The sequence below is a fragment of the Trachemys scripta genome, chromosome 22, assembly GCF_013100865.1.
Source record: "Trachemys scripta elegans isolate TJP31775 chromosome 22, CAS_Tse_1.0, whole genome shotgun sequence".
Taxonomy (NCBI): domain Eukaryota; kingdom Metazoa; phylum Chordata; order Testudines; family Emydidae; genus Trachemys; species Trachemys scripta.
Genome location: NC_048319.1, coordinates 14,645,493 through 14,669,235, shown reverse-complemented (window position 1 = coordinate 14,669,235; position 23,743 = coordinate 14,645,493). Strand labels below are relative to the sequence as shown.

At 51.4% G+C, this 23,743-nt stretch overlaps 1 protein-coding gene across 1 annotated transcript in view; it reads left to right on the top strand.

Moving 5' to 3' along the window:
- FBN3 (fibrillin 3) overlaps positions 1 to 23,743 on the top strand; it is a 272,873-nt gene that overhangs the window by 245,537 nt on the left and 3,593 nt on the right. Inside the window, 8 exon segments of the mRNA XM_034754983.1 lie at positions 5,424 to 5,630; positions 6,064 to 6,189; positions 7,603 to 7,725; positions 9,071 to 9,187; positions 11,811 to 11,939; positions 19,900 to 20,019; positions 21,713 to 21,944; positions 22,501 to 22,669. Of these exon segments, the coding sequence (XP_034610874.1) occupies positions 5,424 to 5,630; positions 6,064 to 6,189; positions 7,603 to 7,725; positions 9,071 to 9,187; positions 11,811 to 11,939; positions 19,900 to 20,019; positions 21,713 to 21,944; positions 22,501 to 22,669 (1,223 nt within the window).

The following is a 23,743-nucleotide window of genomic DNA, read 5'->3' as shown; positions in this document are numbered from 1 at the left end:
ACTGTATCCAGTAGTTCCTGTTGGTGTTGATCTGTAGCTCAGAAGAGCAAGGAATGGATCTTGCTGCTGTAGGATTTTGCTGGCTCTCTCAGCCTTTCCATTGACTTGTGGGTAATGTGGACTGCTAGTAATATGATCAAAATCATATTTCATTTGGAATGACTTAAGTGGACCTCCTTTCAAAAGTCCACTAATATCAAATCCTCCATCAAGTTCTTCCACCTTTCTCACTAAGCCCATCCTGGCTGCCATGCTGTGGCAGAGAAGGTCATTGGTCTTTGATCCTTTGATCACATGCACTCTGAATGCAAAGCTTTTGTCTTTGTAAGCTGTTTCTGTTTTAAATTGACCCATACAATTCAGATACCTCCAGGGCTAGTCAGTTGTGTCCAGTGACTTCAGCTCTGGAAGGGGTTGGCAGTGATTGTAAGTCCCTTCTGAGATGGTTGTGACATCAGCTCCTCGGTCAGTTTTAAAGTCAATTGTCTTGCCATGAATGTTCAGTTTCACTTTCCAGGCAAGGTCTGCGTGGTCACAAGTGATAGATCCCAGAAACAATGGCTCTTGATTGTCTGTAATATGAGTCAACTCCCTGACTGCTTTGATGCAGCAAACAGCTGCAAAATGCCCATAGTTTCTGCATGTATTACACCTTGCGCCTCTGGCTGGCCATGCATCCTCTTTTGGGTTATGTTTTTTTCCACACCCTGTGCATGTACGCTGGAATTTGTCCCTCTTAGCCTGGGGTTTTATCGTAGAATTATAGGGTTAGAAGGAACCGCAAGGGTCATCTAGTTTAACTCCCTGCCAAGATGCAGGATTTGTTGTGTCTAAACCATCAAATACTCCAGTGTCTGTTTACAGCTTCTAAGTTAGTGTCAGGTTTTTCAAATTGCTCCTGCCTTTTGTTCTGTTGATTGACTAGTTCAGACTGCTTTGCTATCTGGATAGCTGTGACTAGGGCTCTCTTCAGTTGTAGCTCCTGTGAAAGGTTTTTATCTGTGAATCCAACAATCAGCCTGTCTCTGATATTTTCATGTTTTGCTTTCCCAAAATCAGTTTTCAGCCAATGCATGCAGAGCTCTTATAAAACATTCAACCTTTTCCCCTGGTTCTTGAATTCTCTGGTGAGAACATGCTCTTTCATAAACCACATTTCTCGAAGGTATAAAATATGCATCAAACACAGCCAGAACAGTTTCATAGTCAGCTTTGTGACTGTCTTTAATAAAGTCAAATGATTTCAAGTTATGCTGCGGCCTGCTTCCCCATAGCATAAATTAAAGAAGATGCCTGAATATCTCCAGTGTCTTTATGCAGCTTTGTAGCAATTTGAAATCTTGCAAAATACTGCCTCTAGTCTGTTCATTGTGAAATTTTGTCAACGCTGAAGGTCTCTGAGGCACTGAAGAGTGGCGTGTTGATGAGATCCTCCAACCTGTGTTGCTTTGTTCCGGCTGTTTGTTCTCCTCTGGCACTAGTTTACTTCTGACTTCATAGATTCATAGATTATAGGACTGGAAGGGACCTCGAGAGGTCATCGAGTCCAGTCCCCTGCCCGCATGGCAGGACCAAATACTGCCTAGACCATCCCTACTAGACATTTATCTAACCTACTCTTAAATATCTCCAGAGACGGAGATTCCACAACCTCCCTAGGCAATTTGTTCCAGTGTTTAACCACCCTGACAGTTAGGAACTTTTTCCTGATGTCCAAGCTAGACCTCCCTTGCTGCAGTTTAAACCCATTGTTTCTGGTTCTATCCTTAGAGGCTAAGGTGAACAAGTTTTCTCCCTCCTCCTTATGACACCCTTTTAGATACCTGAAAACTGCTATCATGTCCCCTCTCAGTCTTCTCTTTTCCAAACTAAACAAACCCAGTTCTTTCAGCCTTCCTTCATAGGTCATGTTCTCAAGACCTTTAATCATTCTTGTTGCTCTTCTTTGGACCCTTTCCAATTTCTCCACATCTTTTTTAAAATGCGGCGCCCAGAACTGGACACAATACTCCAGCTGAGGCCTAACCAGCGCAGAGTAGAGCGGAAGAATGACTTCTCGTGTCTTGCTCACAACACACCTGTTAATGCATCCCAGAATCATGTTTGCTTTTTTTGCAACAGCATCACACTGTTGACTCATATTTAGCTTGTGGTCCACTATAACCCCTAGATCCCTTTCTGCCGTACTCCTTCCTAGACAGTCTTTTCCCATTCTGTATGTGTGAAATTGATTTTTCCTTCCTAAGTGGAGCACTTTGCATTTGTCTTTGTTAAACTTCATCCTGTTTAACTCAGACCATTTCTCCAATTTGTCCAGATCATTTTGAATTATGACCCTGTCCTCCAAAGTAGTTGCAATCCCTCCCAGTTTGGTATCATCCGCAAACTTAATAAGCGTACTTTCTATGCCAATATCTAAGTCGTTGATGAAGATATTGAACAGAGCCGGTCCCAAAACAGACCCCTGCGGTACCCCACTCGTTACGCCTTTCCAGCAGGATTGGGAACCATTAATAACAACTCTCTGAGTACGGTTATCCAGCCAGTTATGCACCCACCTTATAGTAGCCCCATCTAATTTGTATTTGCCTAGTTTATCGATAAGAATATCATGCGAGACCGTATCAAATGCCTTACTAAAGTCTAGGTATACCACATCCACCGCTTCACCCTTATCCACAAGGCTCGTTATCCTATCAAAGAAAGCTATCAGATTGGTTTGACATGATTTGTTCTTCACAAATCCATGCTGGCTATTCCCTATCATCTTACCACCTTCCAAGTGTTGGCAGATGATTTCCTTAATTACTTGCTCCATTATCTTCCCTGGCACAGAAGTTAAACTAACTGGTCTGTAGTTACCTGGGTTGTTTTATTTCCCTTTTTATAGATGGGCACTATATTTGCCCTTTTCCAGTCTTCTGGAATCTCTCCCGTCTCCCATGACTTTCCAAAGATAATAGCTAGAGGCTCAGATACCTCCTCTATTAGCTCCTTGAGTATTCTAGGATGCATTTCATCAGGCCCGGGTGACTTGCAGGCATCTAACTTTTCTAAGTGATTTTTAACTTGTTCTTTTTTAATTTTATCCGCTAAACCTACCCCCTTCCCATTAGCATTCACTATGTTAGGCATTCCTTCAGACTTCTCGGTGAAGACCGAAACAAAGAAGTCATTAAGCATCTCTGCCATTTCCAAGTTTCTCCCTCTTCACTAAGCAGTGGGCCTACCCTGTCTTTGGTCTTCCTCTTGCTTCTAATGTATTGATAAAAAGTCTTCTTGTTTCCTTTTATTCCCGTAGCTAGTTTGAGCTCATTTTGTGCCTTTGCCTTTCTAATCTTGCCCCTGCATTCCTGTGTTGTTTGCCTATATTCATCCTTTGTAATCTGTCCTAGTTTCCATTTTTTATATGACTCCTTTTTATTTTTTAGATCGTGCAAGATCTCGTGGTTAAGCCAAGGTGGTCTTTTGCCACATTTTCTATCTTTCCTAACCAGCGGAATAGCTTGCTTTTGGGCCCTTAATAGTGTCCCTTTGAAAAACTGCCAACTCTCCTCAGTTGTTTTTCCCCTCAGTCTTGATTCCCATGGGACCTTACCTATCAGCTCTCTGAGCTTCCCAAAATCTGCCTTCCTGAAATCCATTGTCTCTATTTTGCTGTTCTCCCTTCTACCCTTCCTTAGAATTGCAAACTCTATGATTTCATGATCACTTTCACCCAAGCTGCCTTCTACTTTCACATTCTCAACGAGTTCCTCCCTATTTGTTAAAATCAAGTCTAGAACAGCTTCCCCCCTAGTAGCTTTTTCAACCTTCTGAAATAAAAAGTTGTCTCCAATGCAGTCCAAGAATTTGTTGGATAGTCTGTGCCCCGCTGTGTTATTTTCCCAACATATATCCGGATAGTTGAAGTCCCCCATCACCACCAAATCTTGGGCTTTGGATGATTTTGTTAGTTGCTTGAAAAAAGCCTCATCCACCTCTTCCACCTGGTTAGGTGGCCTGTAGTAGACGCCTAGCATGACATCTCCCTTGTTTTTTGCCCCTTTAAGCCTAACCCAGAGACTCTCAACACTTCCGTCTCCTATGTCCATCTCTACCTCAGTCCAAGTGTGTACATTTTTAATATATAAGGCAACACCTCCTCCCTTTTTCCCCTGTCTATCCTTCCTGGGCAAGCTGTACCCATCCACACCAACATTCCAATCATGTGTATTATCCCACCAAGTTTCAGTGATGCCAACAATGTCATAGTTGTATTTATTTATTAGCACTTCCAGTTCTTCCTGCTTATTCCCCATACTTCTCGCATTTGTATATAGGCATCTAAGATACTGGTTTGATCTTTCCTCCCAGTTTTGTCCTGACTCTCCTTTCTCTCTGCCAATATAGCCCACACTCCCTCTTGTTTCCGACTCATTTCCCCGGTCTCCATGTTCCCCACTTACCTGTGGGCTTTGCTCACCTGTCCCCGACGAACCTAGTTTAAAGCCCTCCTCACTAGGTTAGCCAGTCTGTGTCCGAATAGGGTCTTTCCTCTCCTCTCATGTCATGTGCTTCTTCTGTGTGGTATATTGCAAGGCTGCAGCTAGCAGATCAAGCTTCTGTATCAGATAGAGACTGACAACTGAGCTTCCTTATGAGATAGATAGACACCAGATTTGTTCATTATAAGATCCTTTAATGCTCTCCCAGGTATGGCTGAGGTTAGCTTAGCCTGTGCATTTTGCATCTAGTGGCTGAACAGTGTAATACAGTTTAGCATTCCATTACATAGACATTGCGGCAAGGGTGGTCGCTTGGGCTGGCGTCCTGAGGTCAGAGCTGGAGGGTCAGGCCAGGTGGGCTTGGACTCAGGCAGCTAGCTCAAGCTGCCTCCCACCCCACAATGTCCATGCTGTTATTTTTAGCGCACTACTCAGTCTGAGCTTGTGTCAGTCTGTCTACCCACACTGGAAATCCCACCTCCCAGCTGCAGTGTGGACATACCCAAAGAGGAACTTCCATGCAGGTAGGCTCAGGGAGGTCGCACCAAGCTGAGGGGCTGACATAGAGGGGCTGGGGATTCCAGGCTAGAGTGGACAAAGCACTAGATATGTCCTGCAGGGAACAATCCTGGCCCAGCTCCCCAGAGGGTGCGCATAGGGTCTGCCCCTGATGTGACTCTGAGATGCTAGGCTGGCCTATCTGACACCAGCTCTGCCCACCGGCATCCCCCAAGTTGCAGAGTAGACCTGTACATAACATTGGGGCTGGTCACACCCCATCCACAGCCAGTTATGGGCCCTGAATACAGACATGTCAAGCAGCACTTCTACCTGCTGCAAGTCCAGGTGTCCTCTCCCACCACTGTCTCCAGTTCCCTTGTCGCGGCTGGCGCTGGCACCATCCCCGTCACTGCACTCCTCTCTTTCTTTGCTCAGACACCCGCCAGGGATTCTGCTTCACTGAAGTGCTGCAGACCATGTGCCAGATGTCCTCCACCAACCGCAATCCGGTCACCAAGTCTGAGTGCTGCTGCAATGGTGCCCGCGGCTGGGGGACCCAGTGTGAGCTCTGCCCGCTCCCAGGAACCACCCAGCACAAAAAGATGTGTCCACATGGGCCTGGGTACACCACCGATGGGCGAGGTACGTGCCAGGCTGCTCAGTGCCTACAGGATGGGGATAGGCGGGTGGGTAATGGGCCAGGCATGCGCCCCACATGGTGTCTGCTAGCCCTTGGTGTCTGGGTGCACAGCAGCACCTCTCCCTTGTACATGCTCTGCCAGTGCCAGGCCAGTGCAGTGTCTGCTCCCCCAGGGTCCCAAATCACCCTGTGGGGGATGGGTGCAGGCTGGGTGCACCAGCTGGAGCAGGCTGCACCTTCAAAGGGCAGGCACTGTGTGTGCACTCCTCTGGGGAAGGCAGGATTGATCCCCCAGGGCACAGCCCTCAGAGGTCCCCCTGGGGTGGAGCAACTGCACACGGCCCTTGCCCAGTGCGGAGGCTGAACCCCTCCACCATGGCAGGCAGAGGCTGGGTGCCCTGACGCATTGCTTTGACGAGTCCCTCCATCCTCCAGACATCGATGAGTGCAAGGTGCTGCCCAACCTCTGCAGAAATGGACAGTGCATCAACAGCATCGGCTCCTTCCGCTGTCACTGCAAGCTGGGCTATACCACCGACATCACGGGCACAGCCTGCATGGGTGAGTCAGACCCAGCACCTCCTGGCCTTCACAGTGCCCAGAGAGCATCCCCTGGGCTGTGCCCTGCGGCTCTCCTGTCCGCCTTCCATGCAGCTGGGATTACAGGGGCTGTTCCCAACCCTCTGCAGCGTGGGGCACTGCCCCACACTCCCAACACAAAGAACCTGCCCAGTTCCTGTCTCGGTCACACGCTGGTTAACCCCATATCTCCGGGCCACATTCCTATCTCAGTCAGACGCTGGTTAACCCCGGAGTTTCGGGACCACGTTACTGTCTCGGTCACACGATGGTTAACGCCGTAGTCTCTGGGCCACGTTCCTGTCTCGGTCACACGCTGGTTAACCCCGTAGTCTCCGGGCCACGTTCCTGTGTCGGTCACACGCTGGTTAACCCCGTAGTCTCCGGGCCATGTTCCTGTCTCGGTCACACGCTGGTTAACCCTGACATTTCCATGCCAGGCACACACACACACACATTGTTTTTGCCTCTTTTATCACAAGCACAGAGCATTGCCCAAATGCAAACCTCTCTGCTTCCCTGGCCCAGCCTTGTCCTTTGTCCTGAAGGCTCAAGCATGCAGCTGGGAATAAATTGAAGAGCCTGAGGTCCTCCACAGAGAATGCTGTCACCAGCAGCCATGTACTCAGATCTAGGGGCTGCTATCCAATGTGCCCCTGACCAGCCCTGTTGATTGAGCTGACGTCCTAGGAGGCCAGCACCCAAAGGCCTTCCTAGATCCAAGCCAGCCCCCAGAATGGCAGCAAGAAGGAAACGGGACAGCCATGGCAGCAATGCTGTCCTGCAGCACCGAGGAGACCTGTAGAGCCCTGGGCACACAGGGGGCATGACTTGCAGTGGGCACTCTGTTGCAGTTCCCTTTCACTGATCCACCCCACTCCCAGCTTGGGGTCCCTTCCCAGCATGCCCCAGCAAGGTGCCTAGGTGAGGAGTCTCTGTCACCTGCTTTCTACATGGAGCAGGAGATGGGAAGTGCCTAGCGTGAGCCCTGGCACAATGAGCCCTCTGGTCACTGCAAACCCAGCCTGCTGTCCATGTGTCAGTGGGCTGGGCCTGTCTGAGTCAGGCCCTTCGGTATGAGGTTATCACGCCCCCCTCACACCAGGGCACTCGCTGCGAGCACGTCTCACTCCCCTGGCAAAGGGAAGGGAAGGCATCACTAATTGTAGTTCGAAGGTGCCAGGCACCAAGTAACTGCCACTGCCCATTGTTGTCGGGGGGGGGGGCGGTGGGAGGGGCTGTTCTTCTGGGCTGAGTCACCAGGCCCCAGGTAGGAAACAGCCGGTTAAGCAGGAAGTTCCATTTGATGAGAGTCCTCGTGTTTCCAATGGGCCATCACCCAGCTCAGCCCACAGCCATGTTCCTGCTGACTTGTCCTGTTTCTCTTGAGTCTAGATCTGGATGAGTGTAACCAGTCTCCTAAGCCATGTAACTTCATCTGCAAGAACACGGAGGGCAGCTACCAGTGCTCCTGCCCCAGGGGGTACATCCTCCAGGAAGACGGAAAGACCTGCAAAGGTACCGGCCCAAGGACAGGAGGCAGCAGAGGCCCTGCCCTGCCTCTCCCTGTGCTGCAGTGCAGGTTGCGCAACCATGGCTTGGCTTTGAGGGGAGCCATGTCCCTGAGATCGTGCTCTCCGCTGTCATTCAGCTTCCGGGCCCAAGTGCAGTGACACAAGGACACGCAGTGGAGTGCGTGTGGCTGAACTCCCAGCCCCATTGACGTCAATGGGGTCAGGACTTCACCCTCTCTCCTGGCTCCTCAGCAATATTCTGAACAGCTCCCAGGCCCTGTGCTGCCTCCCCAACAGCGTGCAAGCTCTTGAGCCAGCTACTACAACTGTACGGCATCTGGGTTGCCCTCCAGCCCCTGGGGCCAGGGCCGGCTCTAGGCACCAGCAAAACAAGCTGCTGCTTGGGGCGGCATGGCCAGCGCCAGAATGCAGCCCCTAAAAATGTGCCCCGGCCGCCCTAGCTCACCTCCGCTGCTGCTGCCACGGCGCGCAAAACAGCTGATTCATGCGCCGCTACTCGCCCTCCCTCCCAGGCTCTCAAACCTGGGAGGGGGGAGATCCCGAGTGGCCGCGGCGCGGCGCCGCTTCTCCCCGTCCCTCCTAGGCTTGAGAGCCTGGGGGGAGGAGGCAGGGCTGGGGATTTGGGGAAGGGGCGGAGTTGAGGCGGGGCCGGGGGTGGGGTAATTAAATAAGGGGGGGCGGCCAAAATTGTTTTTGCTTTGGGCGGCAAAAATCCTAGAGCCGGCCCTGCCTGGGGCTGACAGCTAGACCTCACCCTTCACTGTCTGCTCTCCTGGGGCCCGTGCCTTACACAAAGGTGCACTCGCCTGCATCCCTGGGGCACCAGGCCACACTCAGCTCTCACTCAGCACCATAGCTATTGCTGCCAACCAAGCGTCTGGTGTGCTGGGCAGAGTTAGTGTTAGTGGCTGTGGCTGGCTCTTGGAATCTGGTGCATCTGGCTGGGGGCGTGCATGCCCTACAGGAGTCTGGGAGTGTGAGACTAGGGTCATGCAGCTAGTGGAAAAGATTTCCACGAGGCAGTGAACAATTTCATTGTCTTCTACATGCCTTGATACATGGTTCTGCAAGTAGGGCCAGGGCACAAGTACCAGGGCAGGGTCGAGTGTGAGGCACAGATTGCCACAGGTGTGTTCCCTGCACAAGGGCCAATCCCACTCCAGTTCCTGCCTCTCTGGCCTGCCCTGGGACAGTGTGGCTCTGCACGGTCCTGGCTGCCCGGCACAGAGCGGCTCAGAGGACCCCTGTACTATGTGTGGCTCAGTATAGTAACACGAGTGCGAGACAGGGCTAACTATTGGCACGTGGGCTTGTGTTTGTTGCCTTAGACTTGGATGAATGCTCCACCAAGCAGCACAACTGCCAGTTCCTGTGTGTGAATGTCATTGGTGGATTCAACTGTAAATGCCCCCCTGGATTCACTCAGCACCACTCCTCCTGCATCGGTGAGTAACGCCAGCTCTAGCAACTCCCCCGCCCACCGTTGCCACCAGCAGCACCCTGGGGAGCCTGGAGGGAAATGCTTCTTTCAGCCCCCTGCTCTGACTGCAGGGTCTGGACAACCAACAAGAGGTGAAGCCCTTTTAGATTTGGTACTGGTGAGTAGTAAGAACCTCACAAAAGAACTGGTTGTAGGGAACAACCTTGTTTCAAGTGATCATGAGCTAATTCAGTTTAAACTAAATGGAAGACTAAACAAAAATAGATCTGCAACTACGGGCCTTGATTTCAAAAGGGCAAACTTTAAAAAGTGAAGGGAAGTGGACTGGATAGAAGAACTCGGGGATCTGAATCTGTAGGAGGTTTGGAATTACTTTAAGTCAAAGTTGCAGAAACTATCTGGCACCTGCATCACAACCACAGGAAAAAATTCATAGGGAAGGGTTTCAGACCAAGCTGGATGAACAAGCATCTCAAACAGATGGTTAAGAGAAAGCAGAAAGCCTACAAGGAATGGAAAATGAGATGGATCAGCAAGGAAAGCTATCTCTTGGAGGTCAGAAATTGTAGGGATAAAGTGAGAACTGCCAAGAGCCAAGCAGAATGGACCTTGCAAAGGGAATTAAAACCAATAGTAAAAGGTTCTATAGTCAGATAAATAAAAAAAAAACAAGGAAAGAAGAAGTGTGACCGCTAAACACTGAGGATGGGGTGGAGATTAAAGATAATCTAGGCATGGCCCAACACCTAAACGGATATTTTGCCTCAGTTTTAAATAGGGGTAATGAGGAGCTGAGGGACAGTGGCAGGGTGATTAATGGAAATTAGGATATGGAAGTAGAAATTACCACATCCAAGGTGGAATTCAAACTCAAACAACTTAATGGGACTAAATCGGGGGGCCTGAATAATCTCCATCCAAGAATATAAAAGGAATTCACACATGAAATTGCAAGCCCAATAGCAAGGATTTTTAATGAATCTCTAAACTCGGGGGTCGTACCTTATGACTGGAGAATTGCTAATATAGTTCCTATTTTTTAAGAAAGGAAAAAAAGTTATCCGGGAAACTATAGGCCTGTTAGTTTGACCTCAACTGTATGCAAAGTCTTGCAACAAATTATGAAAGAGAAAGAAGTTATGGACATAGAAGTTAATGGTAATTGGGATAACATACAACATGGTTTTACAGAAGGTAGTTTGTGTCAGACCAACTTGATCTCCTTCTTTGTGAAGATAACTGATTTTTTAGAGAAAGGAAATGCAGTAGATCTAACCTATCTGGATTTCAGTAAGGCATTTGGTACAGTTCCACATGGAAAATTATTAGTTAAATTGGAGAAGATGGGGATTAATATGAAAATTGAAAGGTGTATAAGGAACTAGTTAAAAGGAAGACTGGCTAAAGGGGTCATAGAGAAAGGTGAACTCTCAGGCTGGAGGGAGGCTATTAGTGGAGTTCCTCAGGGATCGGTCTTGGGACCAATCTTTAACATTCTTATTAACGACGTTGCCACAAAAAGTGGGAATGCGCTAATAAAATTAGCAGATGCCACAAAGTTGGGGGGTATTGTCTATGTGGAGGAGGACCAGAATATTATACAAGAAGATCTGGATGACCTTGAAAACTGGAGTAATGGAAATGGGATGAAATTGAATAGTGGAAAATGCAAGGTGATGCACTTAGGAACAAAGGCTGAGGGGAGATATGATTACTCTCTATAAATACATTTGAGGGATGCATGATCAGGAAGGGAGAGGAGTTATTTAAGTTAAGCTCCAATGTGGATACAAAAACAAGTAGATATAAACTGGCCATCAACAAGTTTAGGCTTAAAATTAGACAAACGTTTCTAACCATCAGAAGAGAGAAGTTCTGGAACAGCCTTCCAAGGGGAGCAGTGTGGGACAAAAAACCTAACTGGCTTCAAGAATGAGCTTTATAAGTTTATGGAGTGGATGGTATGATATGAGTACCTACAATGGCATGTAGCCAGTCTGCAACTGTTAGCAGCAAATATCTCCAATGGCCGGGTGATGGGACACTAGATGGGGAGGGCTGTGAGTTACTGCAGAGAATTCTTTCCCAGGTGTCTGGTTGCTGGGTCTTGTGAAAATGTTCAGGGTTGAACTGATCGCCGTGTTTGGGGTCAGGAAGGAATTTTCCCACGGGTCAGATTGGCAGAGACCCTGGTGGGAGTTTCGCCGTCCTCTGCAGCCAGGGGCACAGGTCGCTTTTAGATTTAAATTAGTGTAAATGGTGGATTCTCTGTAACTGGAAGTCTTTAATCATGATTTGAGGATGTCAGTGACTCAGCCAGAGGTTAGGGGTCTATTGCAGGAGTGGGCAGGTGAGGTTCTATGGCCTGTGATGTGCAGGAGTCAGACTAGATGATCATAATGGTCCCTTCTGACCTTGAAGTCTATGAATCTATGTGTATTTCTGCTGCTCTTTAGAAAATTGCTGCAAACTGTGCCCCTTTCCTGCCACTCTTTTCCTCAAGTCTGTTGTCTCTGTTCCTCGCCGTGTTATTGCAGCAGGTAACATGCTGAGACCTCCCTTGGAAAGGGTCTTTAGCTGACAAGCTCCGGGCCAGTCTGCCATACAAAGCAATTGGTGTTTTACAGACAATAACGAGTGTACAGCCCAGCCCACGCTGTGTGGAGCCAAAGGACAGTGTCAGAACACGCCAGGCAGCTATAACTGTGAATGCCAGAAAGGATTCTCCCTGGACAGCTCTGGTATCAACTGTGAAGGTAGGTGTTTGTCTCCAAGCATGCCCTGTATGGAAGTGTTCCGAGTCCACTTGTCATTCCTGGAGCAGGTCTAAGTACAGCCAGTGGTGGCTAACCTGGTTTTTCAGATTCTTGTCAGTGCACACAGTGTGGCACCCTCCGATCTCTGGCCTGTGACCAGAGGGTAGCAGAGATCACTCTGCAGCCAGGAGAAAAGCTGGCTCTGGGCCTGTCATTAGCATGCAGGTGCAGGGAATTACTGCTAGTAGCCATGCAGCCCAGGACTCAGGTGATGAAAGCTGAGGGTCAGGCCAGTTCTTTCTGGCCATGAGTTCAATGAAGCATAAGACCCATCTAACCCAGTGTCCTATCTTCCGGCAGTGGCCAATGCCAGATGCTTCAAAGGGAATGAACAGAACAGGGCAATTATCGAGTGATCTATCCCCTGTCATTCAGTCCCAGCTTCTGGCAAACAGAGGCTAGGGAAAGCCAGAGCACAGGCTTGCATCTCTGACCATCCTGGCTAATAGCCATTGATGGACCTGTCCTCCATGAATTTATCTAGTTCTTTTTTGAACCCTGTTATACTTTTGGCCTCCACAACATCCTCTGGCAATGAGTTTCACAGGTTGACTTTGTGTTGTGTGAAGTGGTACTTTTTGTTTGTTTTAAACCTGTAGGCTTTTAATTTCATTGGCTGACCCCTGGTTCTTATGTTATGTGAAGGGATAAATAACACTTCCTTAGTCACTTTCTCCACACCTGTCATGATTTTATAGCTCTTTATCATATCCCCTCTTAGTCATCTCTTTTCCAAGTCTTTTTAATCTCACCTCATACAGAAGCCGTTCTATACCCCTAATCATTTTTGTTGCCCTTCTCTGAAACCTTTTCCAATTCCAATATATCTTTTTCGAGATGGGGCAACCACATCTGCACACAGTATTTAAGATGTGGGCATACCATGGATTTATATAGAGGCAATCTGATATTTTCTTTCTTATTATCTATCCCTTTCTTAATGATTCCCAACATTCTGTTAGATTTTTTGATTGTTGCTGCCCATTGAGTGGATGTTTTCAGAGAACTATCCACAACGACTCCAAGATCTCTTTCTTGAGTGATAACAGCTAATTTAGACCCCATCATTTTATATGTATAGTTGGTATTAGGTTTTCCAATGTGCATTTATCAATTCTGAATTTCATCTGCCATTTTGTTGCCCAGTCAGCCAGTTTTGTGAGATACCTTTGTAGCTCTTCGCAGTCTGCCTGGGACTTAACTATCTTGAGTAATGTTATATCATCTGCAAATTTTGCCACCTCATCGTCTACTCCTTTTTCCAGTTCATTTATGAATATGTTGAACACCACTGTTCCCAGTACAAACCCCTGGGGGACACCACTATTTACCTCTCTCCAATCAGAAAACTGACCATTTATTTCTACCCTTTGTTTCCTATCTTTTAACCAGTTGCTGATCCATGAGAGAACCTTCCTTCTTACCCCATGACGGCTTACTTTGCTTAAGAGCCTTTGATGAGGGACTTTGTCAAAAGCTTTCTAAAAGTCCAAGTGCACTGTATTCACTGGATCCCCCTTATCCACATGCTTGTTAACACCCTCAGAGAATTCTAATAGATTGGTGAGGCATAATTTCCCCTTGTCACAGGGGGAGGGATAGCTCAGTGGATTGAGCATTGGCCTGCTAAAGCCAGGGTTGTGAGCTCAATCTTTGAGGGGGCCACTTAGGGATTTGTAGCAAAATCAGTACTTGGCCCTGCTAGTGAAGGTGGGGGGTTGGACTCAATGACCTTTCAAGGTCCCTTCCAGTTCTAGGAGATAGGACATCTCTATTTATTTATAAAAGCCATGTTGATTCTTCCCCAACATATCATGCTCTATCACGTCTGATAATTCTGTTCTTGACTACAGTTTCAACCAGTTTGTCTAGTACTGAATTCAGACTTACCATTCTAGGATTGCCTTTGGAGCCTTGTTTAAAAATTGGGGTCACATCAGCTATCCGCCAGTCATCTGGTACAGAGGCTGATTTAACCTTACTAATTGTGCAATTTTATATTTGAGTTCGTTTGGAACTCTTGGGTGAATACTGTCTGGTCCTGGTGACTGATTACTGTTGAATTTATCAATTTGTTCCAAACTCTCTCTATTGACACCTCCGTCTGGGACAGTTCCTCAGATTTGTTACCTAAAACGAATGACTCAGGTGTGGGAATCTCCCTCACATCCTGTACAGTGAAGACCAATGCAAAGAATTCATTTAGCTTCTCTTGAATGGCCTTGTCTTCCTTGAGTGCTCCTTTAGACCTTGATTGTCCAGTGGCCCCACTGATTGTTTGGCAGGCTTCCTGATTCTGATGTACTTATACATTTTTTGCTGTTAATTTTTGTGTCTTTTGCTGGCTGTTCTTCAAATTCTTTTTTAGCCTGCCTGATTATACTTGATTTGCCAGAGTTTATTCTCCTCACTAGGATCTGACTTGCAATTTTTAAAGGGAACTTTTTTGCCTCTATCTGCATCTTTTGCCCTGTTGTTTAGCCATGTGGCACTTTTTGGGTCCTCTTACTACATATTTTTAATTTGGGGTGTACATTTAATTTGTCTCTCTCTTATGGTGTTTTTAAATAATTGCCATGCAGCTTGCAGGCATTTCACTCTTGTGACTGTTCCTTTTCATTTCTGTTTAACTAGCTTCCTCTTTTTTCTGTCTCTGCCCTTTCTGAAATTAAATGCTACTGTGATGGATTTCTTTGTTTTTTTGTCCCTGACAGGACTGTTAAATTTAATTACATTATGGTTGCTAAGTGGTTCAGCTATAGTCACCTCTTGGACCAGGTCCTGTGCTCCACTTAGGGCTAACTCAAGAATTGCCTCTCCCCTTGGGTTCCAAGACTAACTGCTCCAAGAAGCAGTCATTTAAGGTGTCAAGAAACTTTATCTCTGCATCCCGTCCTGAGGTGATGTGTCCAGATCCCCCATTATTACTGAGATTTCTATTTTTATAGCCTCTGTAATCTCCCAGAGCACTTCACAATCACCATCACCATCTTGGTCAGGTGGTCGGCAGTATATTCTTACTGCTATACTTTTATTATTCAAGCAGGGAATGTCTATCCAGAGCAGAGTTGAAAGTAAGCCAGTACGGGCCGGTACAGAGGACCAGCAAGAAAATGGAGCACTCTCCCCCTCTCTGATTCCTCCTCCTGGCTCCAGCAATATTGAGGGTCCGGGGGCCCAGCTCCACGAATGTTCAGGGCCGGGTCTCCCCCCTGGCCCCACTGCTGCCCCCCACGCCTCCCCTGAGTGTGGGCTGGCCCCCCTTTGCTGCCCCCGTGCATCTCCCTTCCTTGTATCTCCCCTGAAGCTCCATACTGCCTGCCTGCATTAACTGCCGCCACAGGGACCTAGTGCCCCCCTCCACTACTGCCAGGGCAGGCTGCCCTTCCCCCCCAGACCCTTTCATTTTCCGGTGGGACCCTCCACCAGTACAGCCGCCACCCCTGCCCGCAGTCACTGCTCTTTCCCCACGCTGAGCAAGGGGAAGCCCCATCCCCCACCACCAGTGAGGCTACAGTGAGGGGCAGTAGCAGGGGAGGAGGCGCACATGTGATGGCAGCCCCCCGGCATGGCACCCACCACAGGGGAGGCGAGGTGGATTTCTGGACCTGAGAGGGGCCCTCGGAGCACATGCAGTGACAGTGGTGGGGGTGAGTGTGCTGCCCGGGGGGGAGAAGGGGGTCCCTACCCAAGAGCTCGCTGCTCCAGCAGGGAGAGGGCTGGGGAGAGTCCTCCTCTCTGGACTCAGTCCCAGGGCAGCCTGCCTGCACCCCAAACTCATCCCCAGCCCTGCCCCACCCCAGAGCCCACACCCCCAGCCAGAGCCCTCATCCCCCAGCACCCCAACCCTCTGCCTCAGCCCTGAGTCCCCTCCCACACCCCAAACCCCTCATCCCCAGCCACACCCCAAATCCATCCCCAGCCTCACCCCACAGCCTTCCCTCTGCACCCCCTCTTATCCCCAAACTCCCTCCCAGAGCCTGCACCCTGCACCCCCAGTCTCCTGCCCCAGCCCAGGGCCTACACCCCAGACCTTCTTCCCCACCCAAACTCCCTCCCAGAGCCTTGGGCAGGTGGGGGGTGGAGTTGGAGGGGGCAGAGTTTGGGCAGGGGCAGGTTCTGGGCACCACCAAAATTTCTACAAACCTGCCACCCCTGCCAGCAAGAGCAGGTGCGCCATACCGGGGTGGACTGGCTTCCTGAGACAGCAATTTAAAGGGCTGGAGCCCAGGGCCCTTTAAATTGCCGCCAGAACCCCACTGCCAGAGCCCTGGGGTAGCAGCGGCGGGGCTCGGGTGGTGATTTAAAGGGCCCAGGGCTCCTGCCGCCGCTACCGCCCCGGGCCCTTTAAATCGCCCCTGGAGCCTGCTGGAGCCCTGGGGTAGCAGCGGCAGGGCTCTGCTGGCTATTGAAAGGGTTTGGGGCTCCCGCTGCCTCTACCATCCCGGGCCCTTTAAATAGCCACCGGAGCCCTGCCGCCGCTATCCCAGGGCTCCAGAGACAATTTAAAGGGCCCTGGAGGGTAGTGGCAGCCGGAGCCCCGGGCCCTGCTGCTGGAGCCCCTGGGCTCCGTCGGCAATTTAAAGTGCCCGGGACTCCACTGCAGTAGCAGCAGCTAGAGCCCGGGCCCTTTAAATTGCCCCCGAACCTCAGGGCTCCCAGCAACCTCTGCAGCTGGGAGCTCAGGGGGTAATTTAAAGGGCTTGGGGCTCCCAGCTGCTGCTATCACAGCCCTAGCCCCAGGCCCTTTAAATCCTGATTTAAAGGGCCTGGGGATTTAAAGGCCCCGCCTCTTCCGGTGGAGGCCACGCCCCTCCTCAGGACTCCGGAGTACCAGCAAGTCCTTTAAGTTACTTTCACCCCCTAATCCAGAGAGATTCTGTGGTACAGTTTGATTCATTTAAGATTGTTACTGTATTTGACTCAATGCTTTCTTGCATATTGTGACCAAGGTGCCAGGGGGGCCCACTTTGAAGTTACTCAATTAGGGCAAACTGTAAATAATGGGGCAGAGAATCCCCAAAGCTGGTGGTTATCCCCATATTTAGATTTACCAAGCCAGCACAAAACAGCTTCTACAATACCTTACTGGTTGCACAGAAGCCAAAAACACAGTTCCTTTATAGCAACCCAGCCTTGGGCTTCCACCCAGACACTCAACTTTAATATGATGAGGATTACTGAAAATCTTATTCACCATATAAGAAAGTTCTACTAATCCCAAAGGATCGGATACATTACTTTCCAGGCTAATGAATATTCCAGATCTTACCCAAATACATCTTACAGCCAATTCTTATTAACTAAAATTTATTTTAAAAGAAAAGAGAGAGTATTGGTTAAAAGATCAGTATACATACAGACATGAGTACAGTTCTGAGATCAGATTCTTAGTAGAGATGGTGAGCTTTGTAGTTGCAAAGAATTCTTTCAGGATTAGTCCAATGGTCATATCCAGGGTGATCCAGTTAGGACTGGAGATCTCAGTCTTATGATATAAGCTTCCCATGCATGAAGCATCCAGCAGATCTGAGATCAAAAGGATCAGGACCCAAGAGGTTTTTATACAGTTCCAGGCCTTCTCTTGACAGCTTGGAGTTCTTAGCTGAACAATAGGCAATCATCTGGACTCTGAAATAGACCTATTTCCTAAGCATCACCGGTAATTAGCTACACGGATTAACATAAGGTAATTGCCTGTTTTGCACCATTTGTAGGTGATCTGCTATATACTTCAAAGAGAGATCAATACAACGTTATCACTATATTTACAGTTCATTTAAATGTCAAGATCTCGTTTTGATCTCTGAATTAACAGAATACAGCATAGACAGGGACTGTTTGATTACACTGTTAACGTCGAACAATATATATGTAAACATCCAAAAACCACAAACATTATCTAGTAATATGTCCCTATAACTTGAATTTGGGTCATTCATCCATCACCCTTTCTGGACATGTGCCATACACATAGTGCCACTCCCCTACCCACATGACCTACTCTGTCATTCATATATATTCTGTACCCTGGAATTAGTGTGTCCCATCGATTTTCATTGTTCCACCTAGTTTCTGTAGTGCCTATTATATCGATAGCCTCATTTAATACCAGGCACTCAAGTTCACCCATCTTACTATTTAGACTTCTAGCATTTGTGTACAAGCACATATAAAATCTGTCACTTTTTAGTTATCTGCCTTCATGTGATGTAATTGAACGGCACTCTTCATCACACAGCACTGGAACAGTCTGTCATGCGATGGGCTGGAATCAGCATCCTGGCAGGGATTCGAGGTGAGATGAGGCAGGGATCTCCCTGCCCGGTGCAAGGGATGGACTAGATGACCCCAGCGGCCCTGTCCCACCCCAGAATCTCCTGGACACTCACAACACAAGGGGTGGACACAAGGGCAACATCTCTCTATAGTGCAGCCCTGGGAAAGCAAAGCAGAGGGCGTGTCGGGCCACGGCCGTATTAGCGCATTGCATACACTCAGCACAGAATGGGCTGCGCAAGCTGCTGCCCAGGGCACAGCGCCTGGAGCATGAGCTGTGTACGTGTATAATCAGGGGGCCTGACCTCGGACCAGGCAAAACCTGCCACACAGAGCACATCTGAGAGTGGAGAAGAGAAGCCAGTATTCAACCCAGGCAACAAGAACCAACAATAAAGCCACTAACCCCATGCCCGCTAGAGAAGCAGTCACTTCTCACTGCCACAAGAATAGGGGAGACGCACATCAGAGCCACAAACGCCTCGAGAGTGAACTAAGACAGACCAATGGGCCCTGAAGCATGGCCAAAGGCAGCCAGCGAGGGGATGCCAGGGGCTCAGGGCCCGCGACAGAGACAGTCCACTCCTGCCCTGGCTCAATCCTCACTAACCCCTGGGACCAAGCGTGGGATTAGAGTCTGACTCTCACTGCCCCACCGCCCCATCGTGGTGCTGGCAGGGGCCGAGTCCTCTGCTGGGCTGGGGGGGGATGAGCCCTCCCTCCTCCAGGACAGCAAGTCAGAGGGAGCCCAGTCTGCCCAGAGAGGAGCAGTGGCAGGACTTCACCAGACAGCTCTTGTGTAGTTGCCCATGTCCCTGTCTCCCAAGGAGGGTGGGCCCACAGCATGGGGGCACAGCAATAGGGCTGGGCCTTAGGCACCAGATCTGCTGGCTGTCCCTGTTGGGCAGGAAGGGGTGAGCAGCAAAGGCGCCAGGATTCAGGCCCTAAATCACAAAGGCAGATCATGACTTTGCCACAACTGCTTTAACGTCAGAGTCGTTAGTGACCAGGGATCTGGCGTGGATGCAGCCAGGGAAGCTGGTCCCATTGTTTGAGCCCTCCTGAGAGCCCCTTCAGGCAGGTGCTCTGTGTCCGTGCATTGCTGGTCTCCGGGCTCTGCTGCCAGGCTGCAGGAGCTGCTGGGCGGCATCTGACAGGTGCTCTGTGTCTGTGCATTGCCGGTCTCTGGGCTCTGCACACTGGGCTCTGCACACTGGGCTGCAGGAGCTGACAGGAGGCATCTGACGAGTGCTCTGTGTCCGTGGATTGCTGCCTGCTGGGCTCTCCTGCCAGAAAGAGCTGCTGGGAGGCATCTGGCAGGTAGGTCTCTGTGTCCGTGCATTGCTTTTCTCTGGGCTCTGCTACCAGTAGGGTGACCAGATGTCCTGATTTTATAGGGACAGTCCCGAATTTTGAGTCTTTTTCTTATATAGGCTCCTATTACCCCCCAGTCCCGATTTTTCCACACTTGCTGTCTGGTCACCCTAGCTACCAGAGAGCCAGAGCTGACGGGTGGTCTGTCTCTGTGCATTGCCGGGCTCTGCGCACTGGGCTCTCCTGCTGGGCTGCAGGAGCTGACGGGGGGTGTCTGACGGGCGATCTGTGCTGTTTGTGCCATCAGATGTGGATGAGTGCGACGGGAACCATCGCTGCCAGCACGGCTGTCAGAACGTCCTGGGAGGCTACCGCTGTGGCTGTCCTCAGGGCTATGTGCAACATTACCAGTGGAACCAGTGCGTGGGTGAGTGTGGGGCTAGGGGTGTTGGAGGGGCAGCGTACGAGCTAGGGGAGGGAGGCTGCTCCCAGCAGAGCTGCTGACTCCTTGCTCCACCTCTGGCAGGTCAGCAATTTCCCTGTATTTGTCATTAACCCAAGGACCTTGGGTTCACTGCAGACCCTGTGCTGGGCACTAGGCCGCCCTCGGGGAGAGGAGAGACAAATGCTCTGTGTGGGGTACGCAGGCCCACGCTGGGCCAGAGTCTGCCAGCACAGCCGCCTAAAGCTAGGGGCTGAACTCCATCTCTGCGGAGGGGCTGAGTTCCTGCTGCTCCCACCCCACATGCCAGCAGAGGGTCTGGCTGCTCGTAACAGGGCAGGACTCACCCCTGCGGCGCCTCCTGCTGGTGTCCTGGGAATTAGCTCTTTTTCCAGCTCCGGAGCGCTCTCTGCAAGCCGGTGTCCTGCTTGCCGCTGAGCCCCATGTCCCTCCCAGGACCCAGTGCCCCTTGTCTTTGGGGTGCTGCCCCCGGCAATACCTCTGCAGTCTCAGGGTCTCCCCACCCAGGGGAACCCCCAACCCTCTATCCCCACCTTGCCTCAGTCGTGGGCTACTGCCAGTCACCATCTAGCTCCCGCTCACTGGGGCAGACTGCAGTGTAAAAGCCATTTATCCTAGGCAAGGGGGGTTTGGACCTGCTGCCTCTGCCTACCCATGGGCTGCCCCCTGCACCCCAATACCTAACTGGCCTTCCACTAGGCCACAGCTGGGGGGGGTTTCAGGCCAGAGCTCCCCAGCTCCCTTAGCCTTCCCCCAGCCCTACTCCACTCCAGGTACTTAGGCACCAGATCTCACCTCCCTGCAGCCAGGCCCCAGCCCTCTTATAAGGGCCAGCTGGGCCCTGATTGCACTGGTTACAGCTGTGGCTGCTCTCCCCATCAGCCCAGCTTTTCTCTGCCACAGCCCTGTCCCGGGCTGCTTTAAGCCCTTCCAGGCAGGGGCAGGGGGACCACCCCGCTACACTGCTCCACATTCCTGACAGCAGATCAGCCCGTTAGGCACCTAAGGGAGGGGCTAGGCCCCCTGTCCTTCACCTCCTCCTTTTCCTGGTGGCTGAAGAGCTGGTGCAGGGAGCCCAGCTGCCGGTGTTTGGCCAAGGGGCTCAGCCGGGGGCTCGTTAATCTCACTGGCAGAGGATGGAGGCAGCGGGGAGCTGGAGCAATGACGTTAGCAGGGTCTCCCACCCAGTGGCGTAGCCAGCTTTTAAGAGGAGGGAGAGCAAACCTAAAAAAGGCGCCCCCCTTGGCTCCTCCTCTGGCTACGCCCCCGGCTCCTCCTCCGGCCGCTCCACCCCCCAACCCCCCTTGGCTGGCTCCTCCAGCCACACCACCCCTCCCCGCTCATGGCTCCTCCGGCTGTGGCTGCCTGGCCGCCATGCTGTGTGTCCTCCCCCCCCCCCCCCCCCTCCTCCGGCCGCTGCCAGCCTGCGCCCCCCTCCCTCGCTCCTCTGGCCACGGCTGCCGGGCCACAGCCAGCCTGTGCCCTCACTTCTCCGGCCGCGCCCCCCCCCTCGCTCCTCCAGCCGCTTTTGCAAAGTGTGCTGAGGGGAAGGGGCTGCTTCCTCTGCACCCCGCTTGCTACGCTACTGCTCCCACCCACAGCCGTCCCCTTCTGCTGGGCTCCAGGAGCTGAGCCCTTTGCTCTGTCCTGGTTCCAGATGAAAATGAGTGCTCCAGCCCCTCCGCCTGCGGCTCCGCCTCCTGCTACAACACTCTGGGCAGCTTCAAGTGCGTCTGTCCGTCCGGCTTCGACTTCGACCAGGCCTTCGGCGGGTGCCAGGATGTGGACGAGTGCTCGGCCGGCGGCAGCCCCTGCAGCTACGGCTGCTCCAACACTGATGGGGGCTACCTGTGCGGCTGCCCTGGGGGATACTTCCGAGCTGGACAAGGGTGAGCAGATGGGGCTGCTCCGTTACCTTGGCAGGTGCTGACACCCGGGCTCACGCTAGCTCTGTGCCGGAGCACCCTGCCCCGCGGCAGTCTGAGCTCAGACGTATCCTGTGAGTGTCTGTACAGTCCCACAGACACACCCACCTGTGCGCTCACACTCCCAGGTGCATGCTCATGCAGGGACACCCATGTGCGCTCACGCTCCCAAGCATGCTCGGTCATGCACAGCTGCACACATGTGCAAACACACATACCCGGATGCTTGCCTGGGTCCTTCCAGTGCTGCCCAGGATGGGGTTCTGTGTCTGTGTACCCCATCTGAGTGCCCCAGCAGAGGGGAGCACATCCCGTTAACCCTTTCCTCACTGAAGCCCAGGATCCTTGTTGCAGCATACACTGTGCTGCGCACTGCACACCCCACCCACCACCTGGCAGACGCAGGCACAGCCCTGGGTGTGTGCCCGGTCCCACTTCACAGGCCTTGGCACTGGGGAGCACCATGTGTTATGGGGCTTCTGGGTGAATCCTGTCCCACTGTTTACTCCTCTGGCCCCAGGCACTGTATTTCTGGACTCGGCTTCGGCAAAGGCTCCTATCTGCCTGCCCCTCCAGAGGAGGATGAGGAGAACCTGCTCTCCCCTGAGACCTGCTACGAGTGTAAGATAAATGGCTACCCCAAGCGGGGCCGTCAGCGCCGCAGCATCAACGGGACTGAGGGGCACCAGGTAATGCACTGCCCTCCGGACAGCTCGAGGCAAGCTGAGAGCCAGGCCCACGCACTGTCTGGGAGAGAGCTGTGTGGCATCCCCAGCCCAGCACCACTGAGACAGTCACAGGATGGACCTCTGCCCAGAGAGACCCACCCCCACATCAGCCTTCCCTGTGCCTGGTGACTCAGTGCCTCAGTGCATTCAGAACCCCAGGAGAGAGGGAGGGCCGTCCCCATTGTCTGGGGGGCTGCTGAGTCCCCACAGTGTGGGGTATTATCTGGGACCAGACCATGCACCCTCCCTCACATATTCACAGGGGAGACAGGGACCCGGCCACCATCATAGACCCTGTGTTCTCAGTGCTGCACAAACACTTGTGCACCCCTTCTGTCCCTCAGCTCAGCCATCTGCTGAGCCCCCCTCACCCAGTCAGACCAGGGCTACTGGAGTCAAACTTGAGTGCAGGCCTTGGTGACACGCCCAATCACCGTCAGAGACAGTGCACCAGTGCATGGGTACACATCCGTACACTTCATTCAGATCAAGGAGCATTTTAATTTGTAACCCTCTTCAATAATAAACAACATTGGGACAACCTGCCAGGGTCCGAGTGGATTCTCCGTCCCCTGGCAGGCCGTCTCTTTCTGAAAGCGCTGATGGGCTGGAGGGTCTTTGTCCTGTGTGATATGCAGGGGGTCAGAGGAGATGGTCTAACGGTCCCGTCTAGTCGTGAACACCTGCCTCGCCAGGTAGGGGTTCAGCACAACAGGGACATTTCTTCACTTTATCGCGTGGGTTGCTTGTACCCCAAGCCACAGGGCAGTGCCAAGCAGGCACAGTCAGAACCTTCGCTGGCCAGCAGGGCGGAGCCAGGAGTTACTGGCCTGGGTCAACCACCCAGGGGAGTTAGGCAAAGCAGGAAGAAAAACTAAGTCTGAGGAACATTTTGGCAAGAGAAGCAGCTGCCCTGGGAGCACGTGGGATCCCCAGCACTGGAGTAGGGTTGCCAACTTTCTACTCACACAAAACCGAACACCCTTGCCCTGCCCCTCCTCCAAGGTCCCACCCCTGCCCAACTACTTCTCTGAG